The 25,518-nt window shown below is 46.1% G+C and overlaps 2 protein-coding genes across 2 annotated transcripts in view; both read left to right on the forward strand.

Moving 5' to 3' along the window:
- LOC309550900 (3-galactosyl-N-acetylglucosaminide 4-alpha-L-fucosyltransferase FUT3-like) overlaps positions 1-4,487 on the forward strand; it is a 1,045,386-nt gene extending 1,040,899 nt beyond the window's left edge. Inside the window, exon 2 of the mRNA XM_082251285.1 lies at positions 3,270-4,487. Within this exon, the coding sequence (XP_082107411.1) occupies positions 3,339-4,457 (1,119 nt within the window). The 5' untranslated portion in view covers positions 3,270-3,338 and the 3' untranslated portion in view covers positions 4,458-4,487. The remainder of the gene's footprint in view (positions 1-3,269) is intronic.
- An 11,800-nt stretch (positions 4,488-16,287) lies between these two features.
- LOC309551459 (3-galactosyl-N-acetylglucosaminide 4-alpha-L-fucosyltransferase FUT3-like) lies at positions 16,288-17,491 on the forward strand. Its single transcript, XM_082252055.1, has one exon. It carries the CDS (start codon positions 16,304-16,306, stop codon positions 17,441-17,443), a length of 1,140 nt encoding a protein of 379 aa, XP_082108181.1. The 5' UTR covers positions 16,288-16,303; the 3' UTR covers positions 17,444-17,491.
- The last annotated feature ends 8,027 nt before the right edge of the window (positions 17,492-25,518 follow it).

A 25,518-nucleotide genomic window follows, 5' to 3' on the forward strand; every position in this document is an offset into this window, starting at 1 on the left:
AGCTTCGCCCGCCGCAGTTTTACTGCGGAAGGGCAGCTGCTCCTAGGCAAAGTGACGTAGTACTACGTCGCTCGCTCAGGAGACTCTAGGGGACTCTAGGGGGCTCCGATGGCCGCCGGCCACTCGCGATCTCCCGCCCCGCTGACAGAGAAGGACGGACGGCTGATGTAAACACAGCCGTCTGTCATTCTCCCTGAAGTGATCACAGAGGCTATGCGATCCTGCTATATAGGATCGCATTTCTCTGTGATTACTTCACAAGCCACACCCCCTGACAGTTAGAATCATGCCTCTAGGGACACATTTAACCCCTTGATCACCAGTACGGTTAACCCCTTCCCTGCCAGTGTAATTTTACAGTAACAGTGCCTATTTTTAGCACTGATTACTGTAGTAATGTCACTGGTCCCCCCAAAAGTGTCAAAAATGTCAGTTAGGGGTCCGATCTGTCAGCCGCAATGTCGCAGTCCTGCAAAAAAAAATCGCAGATCCCTGCCATTACTAGTAAAAAAATATAAATAAGTAAAAATGACTTAAATCTTTCCCATAGTTACTAAACGCAATAACCTTTGCGCAAAACCAATCAAATTATGCTTATTGTGATTTTTTTTTACCAAAAATATGTAGCAGAAAACAAATTGGCCTAAAATGTTAAAAAATTAGATTTTTACATATTTTCTTGAGAATTTCATATAAAGAAATGTGAAAAATATTGTTATTTTTTCTAAATTGTCGCTGTTTTTTTTGTTTATAGCACAAAAAATAAAAATAACACAGGTGATCAAATACCACCAAAAGAAAGCTCTGTTTGTGGGGAAAAAAGGACGTAAATTTTGTTTGGGTACATCATCGCACGACCGCGCAATTGTACGTTAAAATCACACAGTGCCGAATCGCAAAATAGAGCCTGGTCATTGAGCAGCCAAATCCTCCAGGGCTAAAGTGGTTAAGTACACACGGACACAATATAAATGAGTTTTGCACGTTTACTTAGTGAATAGACAAATATAATTATGTCAGTCAGCTGAATTCCACCTTAACCAGCAGGATTCAGCAGGACTAACGCAAAACAACAAGAACAATGAGTTGCAATATCAAAAGACACTGTTGAAACAACATTCTATGATCTAGAATGGTAACTGATGATCTCTATGATAATGCTGCAATATTCAGATTAAAGAGGATTTCTGGACTATTTTAGTACTGTTAATGTCCTAACTAAGCAAAAAGTTGGGGGAGCACACCCTGAACATGTGTATCTAAAGCCGGTGCAGCTATGGACCAAGCAACATGTATATTAAAAAAGAATAGCGCACACATGCAAAAGAAATGACTATCAAATATGGAGACAATCCATAAATAAAAATGGGGATTTAGTTCCACCATATGGCCATATCGTGCTCAAGCCCACCACTGCGTCAAAGTACCCCATTATCAGTGGGTCCTACACTATCCATAAAAAAAGGATGAATCCAGCCTCTCTAACCCTTGGAGACAACACTCCTTGCTGGGAGAGATGTGCTAATGCACTACAAGGGACTCCTCCTATATCTACTTGATAGTGGACACTGATAGAGTACAGGTGTGTGTGGGGGGTGGGGTGCTCAACCCCAGAAGTCTGCTCAGACGGAATACATAATAAACAAGCAAAAAGTTGGGGGAGCACATAGTCATTTCTTTTGCATGAGTGTGCTATTCTTTTTTAATATGCATGTCGCATGGTCCATAGCTGCACCGGATTTAGATATACATGTTCAGAGTGTGCTCCCCCAACTTTTTGCTTGTTTATTATGTATTCGGTCTGACCAGACTTCTGTGGTTGAGCACCCCACCCCCCCACACACACCTGTACTCTATCAGTGTCCACTATCAACAGGGCCGGATTAAGAGCATCATGGTCTTGGTGCTGAGGATTTTGAAGGGCCTTAAGGGCCGTGCCTTGGCATGCACCCAGAGGAGGAAGGGTGCAGCCATGCATGCCTAATTCCACATGGGATGCTGTCTCTGAAGCCCATAAACACATCCATGCATCGGCAACTGTCCCTCCTTGTCCGGCCTTCGTGCTGTGTGGGGAGGTTCTGAGGGAGCTGCCTGGGGAAGCGAGCATAGAAGCCAGACTTCTGTGTTTACAAGTGACAGAAGAGCGGTAACAGTGAATATGGCCAACCTGGGGCCTATATAAAGGTAGGGGCCTGGAGCTGCAGCTCCAATAGCCCCTACGTTAATCTGGCCCTGACTATCAAGTAGATATAGGAGGAGTCCCTTGTAGTGCAGTTGCACATCTCTCCCAGCAAGGAGTGTTGTCTCCAAGGGTTAGAGAGGCTGGATTCATCCTTTTTTTTATGGATAGTGTAGGACCCACTGATAATGGGGTACTTTGACGCAGTGGTGGGCTTGAGCACGATATGGCCATATGGTGGGACCAAATCCCCATTTTTATTTATGGATTGTCTTCATATTTGATAGTCATTTCTTTTGCAAATGTCCTAACTAGCAGTGGGGGGCTGTGATGTGAAGGAGGGGCAGAGCTGCGGGGGGAGGGGGGCTGTGATGTGAAGCAGGGGGCAGAGCCCACATAGTAGTAAGCTGCAGCTGCAGAAATTTCACTGGCTCTTGCTGCTCCCCTGTGATGCTGGACCTTCTCTCCTCATCCTCAATATCTGAAATAAGGAATTCTTGAGTATGGCAAAGATCATCCTCCAGAAGCATGAGGCTCATTATGTGATTAAATAATTCTGCCAACTCTTCTATGCCAGTTTGTGGAACTATGGTGGGATTAAAATAAGAGGATAAGGAAGAAGAGGATGCATTAGCAACCGCTGGAGACAACTCGCTGCTCTGCACCTGGAAGGAGGAAGAAGAAGGCTTTGACACTTCACTACCTCTTGTGCATGATAGAGTTTGCCTACATTTAATGGCAGCTATGGCAATAGAGGGAATAAAGATGCGGCACGTTGGTGCACAATACATTACCGTATAAGTATGAAGAGACATGAAGGAAAAGGCAACTTTTTCTTTGACATTAAAAAGTGTATGCTGTAGGCCCTTAAATAAACAAAAAGACCTTCGCAAAAAAATAATTAAAATATAACCCCCCCCCCCCCCCCCCAAAAAAAAAAAATAATAACCCTGGAAGCACTAAACCTGAACTCTCAAATTTTTCTTTTTTTGTTTGCCGCTTAACAGAAACTTGGGTCTATGCCCTGTGAACAATTTTATGTTGCCATAAATGTTCTTTACATGCCACTTATGTTTCTCCTATTTCCCAGGCACGGGGACACAAAGCTAAATATCAAGGACAGCTCCCAGTCAGATTCGAGGACCCACTTCACTTCCATATGGATTTCCTAAAACAATCCTCAAAGTGCATTTTGGTCTACTTCAGCGTGTTATTACTGGGAACCATTTTCCACGTTTCATTTTCTTATTTCCGTATAGAAAGACAATTAGTTAAAATAAATGTTAAACTGAAACAGAGGCCAAAGGTGGCATTAGACTCCGTGACAGAGTTGACAGTGGCAAAGCCACAAACGCAAGCTGAGACATTGGAGACCTTCAATAGGTCTCTGCTGACCATCTTACTTTGGACGTGGCCATTGGGATACCAGTTTCCTCTAAACAGGTGTCCCAAAAATGAAAATTCCGGTTGTTTCTACACCATGAACCGCAGTGCGTACTCCATAGCAGACGCTGTTGTTATTAGTCATAGGGATGTATATAAGTCAGAAGAGCTTTTACCTGCAGAGCCAAGACCATCCGACCAATATTGGATCTGGTTTAGCGCAGAGTCTCCATCCAACTGCCCAAATTTAAACCTCATGGACAATAAAATTAACCTCACCATGTCCTACCGACTTGATTCAGATATATATGTACCATATGGAATGCTAGAAAAAGTTGATCGAAAAGAAAATTTTACAATCCCCCAAAAGTCAAAGTTGGTAGCCTGGGTGGTGAGCAACTGGAAGACAAAGTACAGACGAACCCAATATTATGAGGAGTTAAAGAAATACATTCCAATCGATGTCTATGGAAAATACGGCTTGCCTCTTCGACAGAAGGAGACTTTGCAAACTCTGGCCAGATATAAGTTCTACCTCGCCTTTGAGAATTCCATACATGAGGATTACATCACAGAAAAGTTCTGGAGAAATTCTATACTGGCGGGAACTGTTCCGGTCGTCATGGGTCCTCCGCGTAAAAATTATGAGCGTTTTAATCCAAACGACGCGTTTATTCATGTTGATGACTTTTCGACTCCCCAAGAACTGGCCAAATATCTTCTGGGTTTGAATGAAGATGAGAAGAGATACCAACAGTACTTTAATTGGAGGTTCGGATATAGCCCAATGCTATCCACAACTGGTTTTCTACCCGCATATTGCAAAATATGTAGAGCATTGAAAGAGGCCCCTCCTTATAGGACAATACCAAGTATTGCTCAATGGTTCAAGTGAACTTATTGCATCCCTGTCTATCCAAAATTAAGAGTTAATAGCTAACAGGTAACTAGATGCACTGAAGGATCAGTTTATGAGCTGATGTTTCACTTACAGTTAAGTGTGAATAAAGCAATTTTTGGAGCAAATGTTGTTGGATTAGCTGATTGAGGCAGCACTGGACCTGTTCGGAGGTAGGTAGTCTGTGGCAACCCAACTCTTGGAAGGTCCTCAAGATGTTTTTGGTCAGGTCCAGCCTACAGCAGCAAATCTATGAACAGATGCTCCACACTACCCAAAGGAACCAGACATTGAATATAATCCCCCAAGGCTTACAACTACAATATTATCAATAGGGATGGAAGAAACACTCCCCTGTTCAGTTCGCAGCAGAACTCCCGAACAGGGGAAATGTTCTAACCCGAACCACGTACCCATTTAAAGGTGTATGGGAGTCTGGGTACTGCCCTGGGGGACATGTTTCTATTAAAAAATTGTTTTTTTCAGGAGCAGTGGTTTTAATTATGCCTAAAGTGCAACAATAAAAATGAAAAATTCCTTTAACTATAGTGCCTAGGGGGTCCCCTTGATGTGCCTGTTAAGTGCACATCTGGTGGCACCACCCACTTCTGATGGCACGTGCCACCAGGTGCCCCACCCCTTGCCTTTATAAGAAATGTTAAAGTGCAGGGCGGGCATACGGTGGGAGGCCTCCCAGGAGGCGGATCGTTTTTCATTTTTTCAATTTTTCGGTTCGGCGGGTGGCGTTATTAATGACAGATTTACATTGAGGGATGCAATTGTTTAATTTTTTATTCTTTAATAAAGGATTTGTTAAAATTGTCTCGTGGGGGTATGACATTTGTACACTTTTTTTGGTGAATGGGTAGTGGTACTATGTACCCGATACCCATTCATATGGGGGGCTGGGATCTGGGGGCCCTCTTGTTAAAGGGGGCTTCCAGATTTCGATAAGCCCCCCTGCCTGCAGGCCCCCGACAACCACAGCACAGGGTTGTTGGGAAGAGGCCCTTGTCCCCATCAACAAGGGGACAAGGTGCTTTGAGGTGGAGGGGCAGAGTTCCTCCTGCCCCAAAGCACCCACCCCCTTACATTGAGCGCTGTGGCCTGATATGGTTCAGGAGAGAGGGGGCGCTCTCTCACCTGTTTCTTTACTTTCATTTTTTTACCAACACTTTTTTTTTTCAGATGTCAGCGGGGAAAACTTTTGACAGCTGATAACTCATCGGCTGTTAGGGACGCCGCGGCCGACTTTCTGGCCCCGCTCCTTAATGACCAGCTTACACTGCGCCCAGATTGGGCAAAGCTTTGCCCAATCAGGGCGCAGAATGCACTGTGCAGCGCACCCTGCGAATTTGGGTGTTCAGCGAACGGCCGAACAGGCAAATGCTCGGCCCAAACTCATGTTTGGGCAGAACCCCTCACCCATCCCATCCCAACTTAATCCACCATAATGCATAGGATATTGTTCGATGAACTTTTTATTAAACAAAGAGAGAATTTTAGGGGAGAGAATTTTTAATGGGAGTGATGAAAGTTTAGGTTTTAGGCGTAACTAGAACCTTCAGGACCCCGGTGCAAGAAACTACAAAGGCTCCTATGACTGCCGGGGGTCCTTTCCATCGGCCCCGGGGCCCATTCCTTTGATCCCAGGCCCCTCCCATTCACACTGCTGCAACTTATCATGTGACTTGTGACACATAAAGTCGCATGACAAGTCAAAACTCAATCATTTTAACGGGTGCCATCTTAATTGCAAATTGAGTGCCATAGATTGCAATGTTAAATCACAAAAATCGCAAGCAAATCATAAGAAAATCACAAGCAAGTCACACAACTTGGGGAATATGATGACATGGGGTCATAGCAGTGTGAACCGCAGCGGAGCCCTTTCACATGTTGTGCAGTGGGTCCCATTCCTGCCACCTTGGGGCCCTTCTACAGTGGTGGAATGCTAGGGCCGGGTCGCAAGTGCCTAGGACTGAAATGTGCACTGGACAGAAACCTAAACAAACTTGATATCTACATATTAATCACAAAAGTGCTATTACCTGAGTGTAGTATGTATTAGAAATCAATAAAAATTATATATGTAGCACTGCCCCCTTGAGGACTGCTGTATTTCACACTTACGGGTCCCCCTGGGTTACCATTAGCAACCTTGACATTAACAGTCTCTCACTTTCCTTCTTGGCTCATTCAATTAACAGTCCAGGGGTATGTAGTTGTTTTTGTGTTTTATTGATAAATTAGGGATGGGAGAAGGGAATAGTGGGATACTCCGAATTAACTATGCACAAGATTTGAGGACTTCCAATTCTTGGTACAGCCAGGCTGTTGATCCACCATGCCACTGAGGTGTCTTTAGCTTTAAGTCTCTTTTCCAGATGACTTGATTACCTAAGTTTATCTTCAGGACACTCTCCTTAGTATCCTCTTTATTGGCTGCTGACACCCGTCCACTGACTATCCTACTCTTGGGGTGACCCCCCTCAGGTCAGGCCCCTTGACACGATTCCCTGTACTCACTATACTGTTTTCCAGAGTCTCCAGTGTCTCCCCCCTCAGTCAGCTCTCCTGGACCTCTGGGTTCAGTTCCATTCCTCTGGCCCTCAAGACGATCTCCTGAAGCCACATGCCATTGCTACATAGGAGGAGGCAGCCGCCACCCTCCCTCTGGGATTCTGCTCTCCAGCCAAAGACTCCGCAGCACATGTGCTCCTGGCTTTTATACAGTATCCCAGAATGCAGGAGACAGCCAGTCTCTACCAATCACCAGGACTGTATCAAAGCCTATGCATCCATTGATCAGGTTTCCTCCCACTGTCCAACATGCCTCCCTATTGGACCAGTGTGAAACACTCTCTAGACAGAATGAATCGGATACTGAGCACAATGAGCAGACCTCACTAACAGATCCTGCTCCCTGATAAGCAGAAAGTAATATAGATTTGCCTGCTGCTCCTCTGATAGGCAGACAGAGCCAAAAACTATACTCTCTCACTAGCACCAACCTAGGAGGTGCTACATATATTACCCTCACAATGTAAAGTAAAGATACAAGCACATTTGTCAAGTCTTCAATAGATGGCAGTATACCAATACACATCAATGTGAGTCATTTTTCTATCTATGCGTTTAGGTGTAGTTTTATATTTAACCACTAGATGGTGTAGGACTAAATTAAGTATATACTTTAGATATTAAAGCCGTATTAAACCCATAAGCAAACATTTATTATATTGCAGTTAACCAATAACCAATTGTTTGATGTGATGACTGCAATCGTTTTCTCTTTCTTTTTTTTTTCATCTTGTACTTTACCACAGATAGGGGTGCTTACAATGATCCGCTTTTATTTATGGAGAGTGCAAAATCTGGTGCAGCTGTGTATGGTAGCCGTTTAGCTTCTAACAACAGGTTGTTCAATTAAGCTTTGACAAAAAAAAAACTAAAAAAACCTGGAAGCTGATTGGTTACAATGCACAGCTGCACCAGATTTTGCACTCTCCAGTTCTAGTAAATCAACCCCAGGGTAATATTGGTGCTTTTCCACTGCCTGGAACCGAACGGTTCGGCTGGCTTTTGCGCTTTTCCACTGCATGGTACCGCATGGTACGTGTTGGAACGGTTCGGTATGGTTCGGTACGGCGGCGCTTTTCCACTACATGGAACCGAACGGTACGGCTCGCTTAAACAGTACCACCTCAGTTGTGGTTCCAAGAGGGCCGTACCGGTACAATATCCCACAATCCTTTGCATGCAGCCTTGACTGTTTGTCACTACTAGCCACTGATTGGTCAGAGTATCATTGTTATCCCACCTACTTTACTTTAGTGGAAAAGCAAACCGTACCAAACCGTACCGAACCGTTCCAACACCGTTCCATGTGGTACCATGCAGTGGAAAACCAAACAGAGCCGAGTGGAGCCGAGCCGGTACTTGCAGTGGAAAAGTGCCATATGAGAACCAAGAAAAGACAACATCACTACATTAAAATTGACCTCAAACCACTGTAGCCAGGGCTGGGACAAGGGGTGGGCAGGAGGGAAGGCTACCCTGGGCGCAGTGGTTTACTGTATGGATAGGAGCGCCAGTGAGCTCATTCTGATACAAGACATTTTGGCAAGCAGATCACTGCTGGGGGGTAACATCCCTTAAGTTCACACGTAATGAAGTGGGGGGGGGCACAATTTGGGTTCTTTGCTGGATGAACTTGTCCTGGCAATGATTGTAGCACATTGTCAACCATTTCAAGGCTCCTGATAGATTTCATACAGAGGATCCCACAATAGTGAACGAGGAGTACGTTCAGCAATGGCATCATAGGAACACAGTTTTTCATTCAGCATTTTTGTTTAGTGATGAAGTCAGAGGAAGAGGGAAGGCTCCATCATCTTCATGCAAGCCATAAAAGCCCAAGGCCAAGTATGGTCCATCATAATAAAGTACATGAGAAGAATCTACTTGTTCAATCATTTGTTGTATAGGGGCAGGTTCTGCCCTGTCCCCAGTGTCCCTTCCTTCTTCCTTGTACAGTCCATGTAAAAGCCCAAGGCCAAGTAAATTCACCAATATCCTTATGGGGACACGGTTTCTAAATCAGAATTTTGATTAGATGTAAAGTACGTAAGAAGCTTCTTCTTTTGCAATCATCCATTATATACAGGGCTTTTTTTCAGCAGGAACGTGGGGGAACGCAGTTCCGGCACCTCCAGCACTGAATAAATTTAATGGCAAGGGGGGCTGGAGAGCAGAGCCGGCACAAGGGGTGGGAAGGAGGGACGGTTGCCCTGGGTGCAATGGTTTATTGCAGGAATGGGGGGGAGGGACGCCTTGACCCTAACCCTAAGGGAAGGGGGCACAGTTTGGCATCCTTGCCCTGGGCACTGGATGACCTTGTCCCAGCACTGCTGGAGAGTCTATTGATGCTTGCTGCTGGGGGATCTAGACGACAAGAAGTAGCTGCACCTATTCTCTCAGAAAAAAAGCCCTGATTATATATATGGAAGCAGCAGGTTCTACCCCGTTCCTGGTCCCTTCTGTCCTTCTTCCTCCACTGTATATAAAAGCCTCCTCATCTCACCAACTTCTCCAGAGAGATTTCTAGGCAACGAACATGTCTCCAGAGACCGGATCCCTCCTGCTTCTCCTCCTGTTCTGTGCGGTAACCCAACCACTGCTGAAGACCTCACCGAGGATAAAGAAGCTTTGGGTAAGAATTCATAATGGATGTAAAATACACCCAATTACTTTATAAATGTATATGTCTTGGATATATTAATATAGCAATTAAAATTGACTGCGTTTCTTTGCTCCCACGGTGTCTACTGTTGCTGTATATGGCATTTTAATGATTATCAATAAAGTGGATGCAGTTTTCAAGTGCGCAGCCCTTTGGATCCTATTGTATTTGTTCCACATAGTAATGAAAACCTTTTATAATTCTAAAGAGTGTTGTGCAATGTATAGAGTATAGTCATCATTTATCAAAGAGAATGGGTGCGAAACTTCTTCCAATACTTTTTATTTTGTTCTGAGTAGACATGGGAAAGGCTTAGAGCAGCGATGGGCATCTTACTTCATATAAGGGGTCTTAAAGCGGAGTTCCGGCCTCAAAATCGAAAAAATCGATTTTGGGCCATCCGCTTGCTGAGGGCCACCTGAAAAAGAAGTGGATGCTCCCAATTTTTTTTTTTTTGGTCACTTACCTTGATATTGAAGAAAATATACTCACCTTCCTTCCACTTCCTCCCTCTGCGGCCGCGGCCCGCGCCGTCACTTCCGGTTTGTGATGACTCCTGGGAGCTGAATGTTATTACTCCCAGGAGTTAGTGAGCCTGCACCGGCCCCGCTCGTCACTTCCGGTGCAGGCGCGGCATTCCCTGCTAAACAGCTTCTGGGCATGCCCAGAAGCTGTGCAGGGATGCCGCGCCTGCACCGAAAGTGACGAGAGGGGCCGGAAGCTGTACAGGGATGCCGCGCCTGCACCGAAAGTGACGAGAGGGGCCGGAAGCTGTACAGGGATGCCGCGCCTGCACCGAAAGTGACGAGAGGGGCCGGAAGCTGTACAGGGATGCCGCGCCTGCACCGAAAGTGACGAGCGGGGCCGGAAGCTGTACAGGGATGCCGCGCCTGCACCGAAAGTGACGAGAGGGGCCGGAAGCTGTACAGGGATGCCGCGCCTGCACCGAAAGTGACGAGAGGGGCCGGAAGCTGTACAGGGATGCCGCGCCTGCACCGAAAGTGACGAGCGGGGCCGGAAGCTGTACAGGGATGCCGCGCCTGCACCGAAAGTGACGAGCGGGGCCGGTGCAGTGCATTGTGGGACTCCGACATCACCGAAGAGGCCGCAGAAGAGGACGCGCTGGCTTCAGCTGCCCACACCTGAGATGGCAGCGCTGGAGAAGAAATTTTTAAGGTAAGTATTTCTTCTTACAGGTAAGTGTGACCTGGGACAGTTCAGAGGCTAGCCATTGTGGAATGTACTAGCCCTGACTGTACAGGGGGTATTTTTATCTAAATTTCACCCCCGAGGCCGGAACTCCGCTTTAAGTGCCCATCAACAACATTAAAGGGCACCTAATATTCTGTTATTGTAATGTTACATAAAGCTGTCAAAGACTGCACACATGCTACATGGGATGCTCCGAGCCTAGGAGCATGCTATATTAGATAGTGAAAGACTGCTGATATGCTACAGGAGATGGTCAAAGCCTAAGAATATGCTATAATAGATGGTCAAAGACTGCTGACATGCTACAAGAGATGGTCAGAGCCTTACAGCATGCTATAATAGATGGTAAAAGACTGCTACCATACAAAGGGAGATGGCCAGAGCCTAAGAAAATATTATATTACTGCTACCATGCAACGGGAGATATTCAGAACCTAAAAGCATGCTATAAGATGGTCAAGGACTTTTACCATGCAACAGGAGATGGTCAGAGTCTAAGAGGATGCTATAATAGATGGTCAAAGACTGCTGCCATGCAACGGAGATGGTTAGAGCCTAATAGCATGCTATAAGATGGTCAAGGACTGCTGATATGCTATAGAAGATGTATAAGCTGCAGATCGTCCTGGGAGCTACGTATATAAAAAGACAATAACGAGCTAAGCCGCTGGCACTGCTCATAATCCCATAGATGTGCTAATGCTAAGTGTAACTTTAAGTGTTTAAATGATGTCGCTGTTGTGCTTTATATACTAATGAATACAAATAAAGTCAAAAGATACAAAGAGTAAGTGTTAAAAGTAAAGTAGCATAATAAAATCTTTATCCACTTTTGGACCGGAAAGATTTTCCCCCTTACTGACCAGGCCATTTTTGTGATTCGGCACTGCGTTATTTTGACAATTGTGCGGTCGTGCGACGTTGTACCCAAATAAAATCGATATCCTTTTTTTTCCCCCACAAATAGAGCTTTCTTTTGGTGGTATTTGATCACTTGTGCGATTTTTATTTTTTGGGGCTATAAACAAAAAAGAGCGACAATTCTGAAAAAAAAAACAATATTTTTCATGTAAAGAATCTTAAGGAGGAGAACCATTTTAATTAAAAGGAAAAAGAAAATATGATCTGACACACGTGAAATGTCTAATTACCTCCATCCCTATATATGATATGCAAAAAGAGACCAATTAGTGGGACTTTAAATTAGTTTAATTAGACATAGAGATTTTATTAAAATTGCTTGATAGATGAATATATATATATATATACAAACTCCATTATAACACATTCATATATATATACAGAGAAATGGCATACAGCAAGCTATACAATATTGAAAAATAAAAAAATAAAAAATAAAAATAGGTACAATGTTTGAGGATCTAAAAATCTATCTCTGAGAGATAAATTCAATATAACATCTTAGTGTCTGTCAATTCATAATCTATATATATCGAAAAATAGGACATCTGAGTTAATCGTAGGCTCAACGCGTTTCATGGACCTCTGTCCATTCATCAGGAGCTTTGGATAAAGGTAATGTATCTAAAAAGAGGGGGGATTTACATTATAATAAACTGTTGTATTAAAATATTAAAAATAAATGAGATCTGATTACAAATATGCATGGAATAATACCTTGACTAGTTTCAAACATTAACTGTCAGAAATCAGGCCAATACTGGAAAGGGAAAGTGGAGGAATCCCGGGCATAGCCTGATCCAGGGCTGAGACACGGATAATCACTCCTGCTGCCATGGAGTCCATCAGGAAAGGAAAATTACGGTAAGTATCTGATATCAATTTTTCGTTTTCCTGACAGACTCCATGGCAGCATACGTATCGGGAAATAACTCGCCATACACAATCAGGGTGGGAAGATGCTGAACAAAAGTTTAATTAACTCTGTCAACCAACAGGACTTGTAAACCAAAATTAACAGAAGAAAGAGCCGCCGGCTCAACACAATAATGAGACAAAAATTGATGGAGGACCAGGATGCTGCTCTACAAATCACTTCAGGGGTGACATGTCTGGAGACTGCACAGGAAGTGGAAACACTCCGAGTCGAGTGAGCCGTAACCACCACTGGAGGAGTCAAGCCCTTTGCCCTGTAAGCCCACTGGACGGCCTGGATAATCCATGAAGAAATCTATCTCGAAGAAGCCTATAACCTTTATTCATTCCGCTGAAGGTGACAAACAAATATTATGACTGCTGGAAGGGAACCGTAGCTTCTAAGTATTGTTTGATGCAATTTCCCACGTCAAGCGGATGGATGGATGGATGAGCCCTCATCCTGCTTAAAGGTAGGCAAAACTATTTCCGAGTTCTTGTGAAAGACAGAGGTAACCTTCGGTCTTGCTTCCAACACAGGGATTAAGACTACCCTGTCCAGAAAAAATGTTAAGAAGGGTTCTTTTGCCCCTAAGGCTCCAATCATGGAGACTCTCTTCGCTGAGGTAATGGCCACCAGGAAAGCAGTCACCAAAGTAAGCTCCTTAATGGTAAGGGGCTCGGCTGTATCACGGATGCGTTGCGACAGGAAATCTCGGCTTCTTCTGGAGCCTGAGTCTTACTGCTCCTTTGAAAAATTGTCGCACCAGGACATGACTAGACCAAGAGATGCCGGTAAAGGCTGTAATAGCCGACACCTGGACCCTAAGCGAGCTGACAGAGCGGTAGGTCTAGACCAGATTGCAGAAAACCTAAAACATCCTGGATCTCGATGGAGGAATGAGGATTAGACCTTGCAGCCAGATGTGAGGAGAACCTTGACCAGATTCTTTCATACACCCTGTTAGTTAAACTACGCCTGGCATTTAGCAAAGTGGGAATGGCTTCTTCGGGACAGCCTAAGGCCTGTAACCTTCCCCTCTCAAGAACCATGCCTTCAGGTGTAGACGAGCTTGACACGGGTGCAGTATGGAGCCTTGAGATAACAGATCTGGCCTGAGGGGCAGCAGAATCGGATCCCGAACACTGAAGAGCGTTAGGAGAGGGAACCAAGGCATGTTGGGCCAAAATGGTATCACCGCCACTACCTCCACTGCCTCTGACCTGAGTCTCCGGAGGAACTGCAGGATTATTGGGACTGGAGGGAAGGCATAGGCCCTGCGGACACTGTGAGACATTTTTGAGAGCATGGAGTTCTTCCTCTCCACCTTGCTCCATTCATCCATGATTATCTCCCCTTATTCGCCCAGAAAGGGGAAGTTGAGATGCTCCTTGCTGAGCTGTTTGAAAAATTTCTTCTGCTTTGGTGGGGATACAGCCGGATCTTCCCAGTTCAGAGTCTCTCTAACTGCTCTTACTAGGGAATGGACGAGAGCAAAATCGAACCCCAAGCAGGGATCCTCCACCTCTGAGTCACTGTTTGATAGAAATGCTGACGGTTGACTGGGTTGAGAAGATTCAAATTCCTCCCGAGTTTGTACTCTTCCAAGGGGAGAACTTGGAGGGATTACCTCCGGGCTCTGAGCTGGACCAACTCCTAATTCGGCCAGGGAGTCCTTGACGACCCGCTTTACTAAGGCCTCCAAACATTTATTGGAGTTGTCCCTCTCTCCCGCAGCCTGGGAGAAACACCGGTCACACATAGACTTAGACTTAGGGCGCCCCAACCCCAACAACCCGCTCTGTCTGGGTGTCGAGAGGGGCCGGGCGAAGCTGGGGTCTTCCCAGGTTGCCGGGAGCCAGACGGGGATCTATGACCCGATCTTGAGGAACAGTGCCGGTGATGTGATTTTGGGTTTCGTTCATCCGAGCACGAGGAATGACGAACCTCAGACCTAGGAGGGCTGTAAAATAGAAAGAAAAAAGCAAGACACAGACAGGGAGCCAGGGACATGAATAACGCCCCTATCCCCCCCTCTAAGCAACCCACCCTCCCAAGCCCTGAGTACCTGCTAAGGGCGGGCTGACCACAGGAGGGCAGAGAGGCTGCCATTCTAGCGCTGACCTGCAGGGATGAGCCGGACAACGGGGTCAGAGGAGGAAGAAGAGGGGGGGGGCAGGGACTCCCAAAACACTGGGGCCAGTGTACTCACCAGAGGACCTGGGCTTGAGCGCAGAGTGAAGGCAGGGCAGAACACAGCGCAGGACTGTCTTATTTCAATACACATTCTGCTGACACTATGCTCCTTTTTAAATATAGCGCCCGTTGACGTCACTCAGCGGCGCCGTAGGACCTACTGCGCATGCGCCATACCGCTGCCACGCATGTGTGAAACCAAGCCTCGCTCCTGAGGCACTCGTACATGCGCAGAAGCCAGAAACCGGCGGCCAGTCAGGAAGTAAATGCAGACCGGCCCCGGAGCACTAGCCACCAGGGATGAAGATAAAAATAAGGTAAGGAAGACACAGAACTCCACAAAAAGACAGAAATAGCTGCCATGAAGTATAACATAAGTAAAAGCACTTACTCACACCAACGATCCATTAGCCACCAGGGATGGATAAGAGACACAAACACCGGACTTCAGGTTGGGGAACAGGCCACCTGCAGCAGCTGGGTTCTTGGCCATAGGCTGCACATCAATATTAGCCCCACTCCATACCCTGCCACAGCTAGGGCTTATTGGAGGAACTCAATACCAGGTCGGCAGAGCTATCCATCTCCTGGAATCCAACAGGTAGGATACGGGTAATCCCGTTAGGAGGAAAAAAAAGGGACAAGTGTGCTGAACAGGTGCAAAGATTTATGGGAGTGGATGTCCTATAAGGTAGGTTTGGAGGCGGGACTAAACCCAATACGTATGCTGCCATGGAGTCTTTTAGGAAAAACTGACTGCCATCTGACTCCATTTGCCACATGCAAATTCCCCATTGCATCCCCATCAAGTATACTATTCCCTTTGGAGAGACCAGTTCCTGCAGATGTGGATTAAGGGGATGAAAGCTCCATTGGAACATGAATGTAAGACAAACGGAGGCTGCAAAGGGAAGAGGAAGTGCTGGGCATGAGGAAGATGATGTCTGCTGCCTTTGTGTCTGTCCCTGTCCTTGCCTAATGTGACCATTTGGTGAAAACAACTTATCTACATAAAATCCCCAATGAACTTGTGGGGGTTCAATGGAACATACAGTATACTGTAGCTTTAGGCTTCTCTTCATTCTCTTCAGGAATCTCTCCACTTTCTTGGTGCTTCCTGTTGTAAAATTGCTGTTGTTTACGGAGATAGGTAGCTGAAGCTGAAATTTCTTTTTTTCGTTTGTTGCTAAACAAAAACTTCAGTTTTTACACACACACACACGTAGTCTTTAAAAGGGCAGTTGAAGGACGTTAAACAATTTCAAGATATTGCCATAAATGTATTTAATGTGTCACCAGTTTATGTTTCTCTTTTTTCCCAGGCATAGGTACAAGGACCTGCTTCACTTTCATATGGATTTCCTAAAACAATCCTCAAAATGGACTTTGGTCTACTTCACTATGTTGTTACTGGGAACCATTTCCTACATTTCATTTGCTTATTTTCATATAGAAAGACAATTGGTCAAAATAAATGTTGAGATAAAACAGAGGCCAAAGGTGACATCAGACTCTGTGACAGAGCTGTTAGTGACATCAAACCGATTGACTTTGACAAAGCCACCAATGCCAGCTGAGACAATGCAGACCTTCAATAGGTCTCTGCTGACCATCCTACTTTGGACGTGGCCATTAAGGTTCCAGTTTCCTCTAAATAGGTGTCCAAGAAATGAAAACTCCGGCTGTTTCTACACCGTGAATCGAAATGCGTACCCCATAGCCGACGCTGTTGTTATTAGTCATCGGGATGTATATAAGTCAGAAGAGCTTTTACCTCCAGTGCCCAGACCATCCCACCAATATTGGATCTGGTTTAGCATGGAGTCTCCAACCAACTGCCCAAATTTAAAGCTCATGGACAACAAAATTAACCTCACCATGTCCTACCGACTTGATTCAGATATATATGTTCCAAGTGGATGGTTAGAAAAAGTTGATGTAAAAGAAAATTTTACAATCCCCCAAAAGTCAAAGTTGGTGGCCTGGGTGGTGAGCAACTGGAAGACAAAGTACAGAAGAACCCAATATTATGAGGAGTTAAAGGAATACATTCCAATCGATGTCTATGGAAAATGCGGTCTGCCTCTTTCACGGAATGAGACTTTGCAAACTCTGGCCAAGTATAAGTTCTACCTCGCTTTTGAGAATTCAATACATGAGGATTATATCACAGAAAAGTTTTGGAGAAATTCACTCATGGCGGTAACTGTGCCCATCGTCATGGGTCCTCCACGTAAAAATTATGAGCGATTTATTCCACCCGACGCTTTTATTCACGTTGACGACTTTTCATCTCCCCAAGAGATGGCTGAATATCTTCTGGGTTTGGATAAAGATGAGAACAGATACCAACAGTATTTTAACTGGAGGTTCAGTTTTCGGCCAACACTATCCAAAACTGGTTTTCCACCAGCATACTGCAAAATATGTAGAGCTTTGAAGGAAGCTCCTCCTTATAGGACAATACCAAGTATTGCTGAATGGTTCAAATGAACTTATTGCATCCCTGTCTATCCAAAATCAAGTGTTTTAGCTAACAGGTAACCAAACTCAATAAAGCAGGGGTCTCAAAACTTTCTTAAAGCGGAGTTCCACCCTGGAATTTTTTTTTTTTTTAAATACCCCCGGGACAGTCAGGGCTAGTGCACTCCACAATGGCTAGCCTCTGATCTGTCCCGGGTTGCACTTACCTGTTAGGACAAATGCTTACCTTGAAAAAGTCTTGTCCAGCGCTGCCATCTCAGATGTGGGCAGCTTGAAGCCAGCGCGATCCTCTTCGACGTCCTCTTCCGCCATCTTCGGTCCCACGATGCCCTGCGCCGCCCCGCCGTCACTTCCGGTGCGCGCGCGTCATCCCTCCACAGCTTCTGGGCATGCCCAGAAGCTGTTTAGAAGGGGATGACGCGCGCGCCCCGGAACTGACGTCGGGGCCGGTGCGGGCGCAGTGATTCCTGGGAGCGATGACGTTCAGCTCCCAGGAATCATTGCAGAGCCAGGAAGTGACGACGGGCCCTGGCCGAGGAAGGAGGAAGAAGGAAGTAAGGTAAGTATATTTTCTTCGCTACGAGGTAAGTAAAAAAAAAAAATGCGATTAGCCATTTGTTTTCAGGTGACCCGGAGCGAGAAGATGGAGGTAAGTATAAAAATAGGGTGGAACTCCACTTTAACAAAGGGCCAGATTACTGTCCTTCAGACTTTAGAGGGGCTGGACTGTGGCCAATAGGAGTTGAAAATGTTCCATTGCCAGTGGGATTAAACAATGCCTCCCCCAACCCCTCTTCCCCTCCCCCCCCCATCTCCCCACCCCCCTCCCTTTCTTTCCCCTTGTCTGTGGACTGCTTGGAGTTAATATGAGGTAGGCTCATTAAATTGTTTACAACACATATACGTGCTGTATGTGTATACACGTAAGGGCATGCATAGTTCTGATAGTACTCTGCAAATATGTTTTGCCCAGATGCATGTCCCTATATGCAACCTGCCTCTGCATGGTACACTTTATATACTATTTACATATATATATGTGTTTATGTGTTCTTGCATGCTGCTGTTAGAAATCACAGGGACCCGTAGAGCCTACCTGGCAGGGCCGCCCCCCCCCCAAAAAAAAAATATATATCAAGACAATATTTCCACTAAGAATACACTAAAATCATTATTAGTGGACATATTCATAACCTAACAGACAACCTGTGTGAATTAGCCCTTTTTATTCATTTTTTTTTTTACATTTAAAAAAAAAAAAATTTTTCTTAACCACTTGCCGACCGCTCACTCGAGCTCTACTGCGGCAAAGTGGTTAGTTATCGTCCAGCGACGTAGACCTACGTCGCTGGACTCCTCCCCTTGTGGGCGGCGCTCCCGCGCCGCCAGAGGCTCGCTCCCGCTGTATTCATTCACAGCGGGAGTCGGGCCAGGGGAGGAGCGGCGGCGATCGCCTCTGCTGTTCCCCAATCGTCGGGGAATCGAGTTTGGAGATCCGCCAGCTTGTGTAAACAGAGCGGGCGGATCTCCTAAGTGACAGGCAGGGTCAGATTGCAGGGTTCAGCATAGTTGAACATGCAATCTGTCCCTGTGTCACTCAGTCACCTCCCCCCACACACGTTAGTAAGCACCAGGCATACATTAACCCCTCCCTCTCCAATAAAATTAACCCCTTCCCTGCCAGTGTCATTTTTACAGTAACAGTGCATATATAAAGCACTGATTACTGCAGTAATGTCACTGGTACCCCCAAAAGTGTCAAAAATGTCAGTCAAGGGTCCGATCTGTCCGCCGCAATGTCGCAGTCCCGCAAAAAAAAAAATCGCAGATCGCCGCCATTACTCGTTAAAAAAAAAAACACCAAAAATGACAAAAATCTTTCCCTTAGTTAGTAAACGCAATAACTTTTGCGCAAATCAATCAAAATACGCTTATTGTGATTTTTTTGTTACCAAACATAGGTAGCAGAAAACAAATTGGCCAAAAATGTAAAAAAAAATTTGATTTTTACATTTTTTTGGGGGGGAATTTCATATAAAAAAAATTTGAAAAATATTGTTATTTTTTCAAAATTGACGCTCTTTTTTTGTTTATAGAGCAAAAAGTAAAAATTGCACAGGTGATCAAATACCACCAAAAGAAAGCTCTTTTTGTGGGGAAAAAAGGACGTAAATTTCGTTTGGGTACAGCTTCGCACGACTGGGCAATTGTCAGTTAAAGTCGCATAGCGCCGAATCGCAAAAAGTGGCCCGGACGTAAGACAGCAAAATCCTCCGGTGGTAAAGTGGTTAAAATGCGGTGCAGTGCGGTGCTCCGGTCCCAGCTGAAGCCTGGTAAGGAGAAACGCGTCGGGGGGAGTAGACACGCTGTCACGCCACACCACGTGTTCCGCACTGCAGGCGGTCACGTTCGGTACACTTGGAACCATTGTTAATGCCCAGTTCCTTCCATTTGCCATGTAAGTGTGTTTCTTTTTTAATAAAGTTATTTAAAAGGATAATGCACTATTGGCACTTTATATCTTTTGTTATGGGGGAGCTACATTAGAGTACAGTATCGCCAGCCACATCGGTGAGTTGGATATGGTGGGGTGGAGAAACGTTCAGCCCACGCATTGAAGCCGCCATTGGATACCTTCTATCTGGTGCATCCCTATAAACAACAGTGGTTCATGCCTACCCTCCACATACTTCTGGTATGAAGTTTGCAGTACCACCGAGGTGTCACCTCACTTGATTTCATTCAAATGACAAATAAAAGATTTGCCCATAGTACTACTTTAACTACTTCCCGCCCCCCCCCCCCCCCCACCGTCATATGACGGCGCACCAGAACAGCCCCTCTCTCCCTTCGGAGGCGCGCAGTGCGGCGATTGTGGCCGCGCCGTGTTGCTAGGACACGGCGCGACCCCGATCTTGGTAAAGAGCCAATGACCTGGCTCTTTACCCATGTGATCGGCTGTGCCCAATCACATCCGGTCTCATGTAAATGAGGAACTGCCGTTTATCAGCTCTCCTCGCCTCACACTGTCAGAGTCTGTGGTGAGGAGAACCGATCAGCGGCTCCTCCTCAAATGGAAGCCAAGGACATGTGATCAGTGCCCTGATTACAGAAAAGTAAAAAACAGTGCCCATAAGTCCCTGCAACAATGCCCATCAGTGCCCACCAGTAATGTGCCTGCTCATTTCTGCTGCCTATCAATGTCTATCAGTGCCCATCAGTGCCACCTATCAGTGCCCATCAGTGTGGCATATTACTACCTCAGATCAAGGGCAAAGAAAACCGCTCCGGTGATGCAGTAATCCCAAAAACATCCAAAAACAGGTGCAGGCAAGGATCCGCAATCCAGACAATAGGTGTGTGTAAGGAGAAAAAGCTGCACTCCGAATTGAAGATGAAGATGAATAAAATCTGTTTATTTGTAAAGCAAAAATGATAAAAACATCTCAAAGTACATCCATAATAGCCAGAGACACAGGGGGGGTACACAGCGGTTGACGCGTTTCACGGAAAACGTCCGCTTAGTCGTAACCATGCACATACATGAACAGATAGCAATACACACATGGGGTGCAATATATAGTATGGAATTGAGAGATCATTTTCTCCTTTTTAATCTTCCTTTTTGAAGAGATTTTGCAGTTTATATTAGGAGAGGAAACCCAGCGGTTTAGATTGTATTTTATGGATATGGATCTGCATCTCCCCTTTCTTTCTTTTCTTTTTATTTTTTATTATTTTTTCTTTTTCTTCTTTTTTTTTTTTTTTTCGTTCGTTTTTTTCATATTTTTTTCGTTCGTATTTTTTTTTTCTTTTTCCCCCCTCTTTTCCTTCTCCCCTTTTCCCTTCCTCTCTTTGTTCCTTATTGTTTTTAAGCTTTTCTTTTATTCATCATTCTTTTGTACTGTCCGTTTCTCTGTATTAGGCTCCTTTCACACGGCCGCTCCGCTGCTTAAGTCTGCTGCGGGACTTTTTTTTTTCCACGGAGCCGGTGACATTTGTGTCATCCGCTCCGTGTGCCCGCATATCATCCCATCCGTTTGCGGATGATATGCGGACATAATGTAAGTATATGGCACTGCGGATGTCAGCGGATGACACCGCTGACATCCGATTTTCCTTCCTTTCCATTTTTTACACGGATGGAAAAATAGGGTTCTGTTCCATTCCAAAAAACGGAACAGAACTGACAGGAGGAAAATCGGATGTCAGCGGATGGTATTCCGCGGACATCCGCAGTGCCATTCACTTACATTATGTCCGCAAATCATCCGCAAAAAAATAGGATGATTTGCGGATACACGGAGCGCCCGTGTGAAAGGACCTTTAGTGTGCTTTTTACTTTCTCCACACCTATCGCAATTTATTTGCCTTGGGTGAGGTTTTCATACATGAAATTCTTGCTGGGCTGTCTCCATTCGTGAATTAAGTGTGGACAACTTGCAGCTGTGTGTTCAATCAGCATTGATCCTGGATGGGCCCGGGAAGTGCTAGTCACTATTTAAGCAATGTCTGTTCATGTATGTGCATGGTTATGACTAAGCGGACGTTTTCCGTGAAACGCGTCAACCGCTGTGCACCCCCGCCCCCCCCCCCTGTGTCTCTGGCTATTATGGATGTACTTTGAGATGTTTTTATCATTTTTTTGATACAAATAAACAGATTTTTATTCATCTTCATCTTCAATTCGGAGTGCAGCTTTTTCTCCTTACACACACATATTACTACCTCCTCATCAGTGCCCACCAGTGAGGCATATTACTACCTCCTCATCAGTGCCCACCAGTGAGGTATATTACTACCTCCTCATCAGTGCCACCTCATTAGTGCCCATCAGTGCGGCATAATACTACCTCCTCATCAGTGCCACCTCATCAGTGCCCACCAGTGAGGTATATTACTACCTCCTCATCAGTGCCACCTATCAGTGCCCATCAGTGCGGCATAATACTACCTCCTCATCAGTGCCACCTATCAGTGCCCATCAGTGCGGCATAAAACTACCTCCTCATCAGTGCCACCTCATCAGTGCCCACCAGTGAGGCATATTACTACCTCCTGATCAGTGCCCACCAGTGAGGCATATTACTACCTCCTCATCAGTGCCCACCAGTGAGGCATATTACTACCTCCTCATCAGTGCCCACCAGTGAGGCATATTACTACCTCCTCATCAGTGCCACCTCATCAGTGCCCACCAGTGAGGCATATTACTACCTTCTCATCAGTGCCACCTCATCAGTGCCCACCAGTGAGGTATATTACTACCTCCTCATCAGTGCCCATAAGTGCGGCATAATACTACCTCCTCATCAGTGCCCACCAGTGAGGCATATTACTACCTTCTCATCAGTGCCACCTCATCAGTGCCCACCAGTGAGGCATATTACTACCTCCTCATCAGTGCCACCTCATCAGTGCCCACCAGTGAGGCATATTACTACCTCCTCATCAGTGCCCATCAGTGCGGTATATTACTACCTACTCATCAGTGCCACCTCATCAGTGCCCACCAGTGAGGTATATTACTACCTCCTCATCAGTGCCACCTCATCAGTGCCCATAAGTGCGGCATAATACTACCTCCTCATCAGTGCCCACCAGTGAGGTATATTACTACCTCCTCATCAGTGCCACCTATCAGTGCCCATCAGTGCGGCATAATACTACCTCCTCATCAGTGCCCACCAGTGAGGCATATTACTACCTCCTCATCAGTGCCCACCAGTGAGGCATATTACTACCTCCTCATCAGTGCCCACCAGTGAGGCATATTACTACCTCCTCATCAGTGCCACCTCATCAGTGCCCACCAGTGAGGTATATTACTACCTCCTCATCAGTGCCACCTCATCAGTGCCCATCAGTGCGGCATAATACTACCTCCTCATCAGTGCCCACCAGTGAGGCATATTACTACCTTCTCATCAGTGCCACCTCATCAGTGCCCACCAGTGAGGTATATTACTACCTCCTCATCAGTTCCACCTATCGGTGCCCATCAGTGCGGCATAATACTACCTCCTCATCAGTGCCCACCAGTGAGGCATATTACTACCTCCTCATCAGTGCCACCTCATCAGTGCCCACCAGTGAGGTATATTACTACTTCCTCATCAGTGCCACCTCATCAGTGCCCACCAGTGAGGCATATTACTACCTCCTCATCAGTGCCACCTCATCAGTGCCCACCAGTGAGGTATATTACTACCTCCTCATCAGTGCCACCTCATCAGTGCCCATCAGTGCGGCATAATACTACCTCCTCATCAGTGCCACCTCATCAGTGCCCACCAGTGAGGCATATTACTACCTCCTCATCAGTGCCACCTCATCAGTGCCCACCAGTGAGGTATATTACTACCTCCTCATCAGTGCCACCTCATCAGTGCCCATCAGTGCGGCATAATACTACCTCCTCATCAGTGCCCACCAGTGAGGCATATTACTACCTTCTCATCAGTGCCACCTCATCAGTGCCCACCAGTGAGGCATATTACTACCTCCTCATCAGTGCCACCTCATCAGTGCCCACCAGTGAGGTATATTACTACCTCCTCATCAGTGCCACCTCATCAGTGCCCATCAGTGCGGCATATTACTACCTCCTCATCAGTGCCACCTCATCAGTGCCCACCAGTGAGGTATATTACTACCTCCTCATCAGTGCCACCTCATCAGTGCCCATCAGTGCGGCATAATACTACCTCCTCATCAGTGCCCACCAGTGAGGCATATTACTACCTTCTCATCAGTGCCACCTCATCAGTGCCCACCAGTGAGGTATATTACTACCTCCTCATCAGTGCGACCTATCAGTGCCCATCAGTGTGGCATAATACTACCTCCTCATCAGTGCCACCTCATCTGTGCCCACCAGTGAGGCATATTACTACCTCCTCATCAGTGCCACCTCATCAGTGCCCACCAGTGAGGTATATTACTACCTCCTTATCAGTGCCACCTCATCAGTGCCACCTCATCAGTGCGGCATATTACTACCTCCTCATCAGTGCCACCTCATCAGTGCCCACCAGTGAGGTATATTACTACCTCCTCATCAGTGCCACCTCATTAGTGCCCATCAGTGCGGCATAATACTACCTCCTCATCAGTGCCACCTCATCAGTGCCCACCAGTGAGGTATATTACTACCTCCTCATCAGTGCCACCTATCAGTGCCCATCAGTGCGGCATAATACTACCTCCTTATCAGTGCCACCTATCAGTGCCCATCAGTGCGGCATAAAACTACCTCCTCATCAGTGCCACCTCATCGGTGCCCACCAGTGAGGCATATTACTACCTCCTGATCAGTGCCCACCAGTGAGGTATATTACTACCTCCTCATCAGTGCCACCTATCAGTGCCCATCAGTGCGGCATATTACTACCTCCTCATCAGTGCCACCTCATCAGTGCCCACCAGTGAGGTATATTACTACCTCCTCATCAGTGCCACCTCATCAGTGCCCATAAGTGCGGCATAATACTACCTCCTCATCAGTGCCCACCAGTGAGGCATATTACTACCTTCTCATCAGTGCCACCTCATCAGTGCCCACCAGTGAGGCATATTACTACCTCTTCATCAGTGCCACCTCATCAGTGCCCACCAGTGAGGCATATTACTACCTCCTCATCAGTGCCACCTCATCAGTGCCCACCAGTGAGGCATATTACTACCTCCTCATCAGTGCCACCTATCAGTGCCCATCAGTGCGGTATATTACTACCTACTCATCAGTGCCACCTCGTCAGTGCCCACCAGTGAGGTATATTACTACCTCCTCATCAGTGCCACCTCATCAGTGCCCATCAGTGCGGCATAATACTACCTCCTCATCAGTGCCCACCAGTGAGGCATATTACTACCTCCTCATCAGTGCCACCTCATCAGTGCCCACCAGTGAGGCATATTACTACCTCCTCATCAGTGCCACCTCATCAGTGCCCACCAGTGAGGCATATTACTACCTCCTCATCAGTGCCACCTCATCAGTGCCCATCAGTGCGGCATATTACTACCTCCTCATCAGTGCCCACCAGTGAGGCATAATACTACCTCCTCATCAGTGCCACCTC

This window comes from Pelophylax lessonae, assembly GCF_965119305.1.
Source record: "Pelophylax lessonae genome assembly, chromosome: 3".
Lineage (NCBI taxonomy): Eukaryota > Metazoa > Chordata > Amphibia > Anura > Ranidae > Pelophylax > Pelophylax lessonae.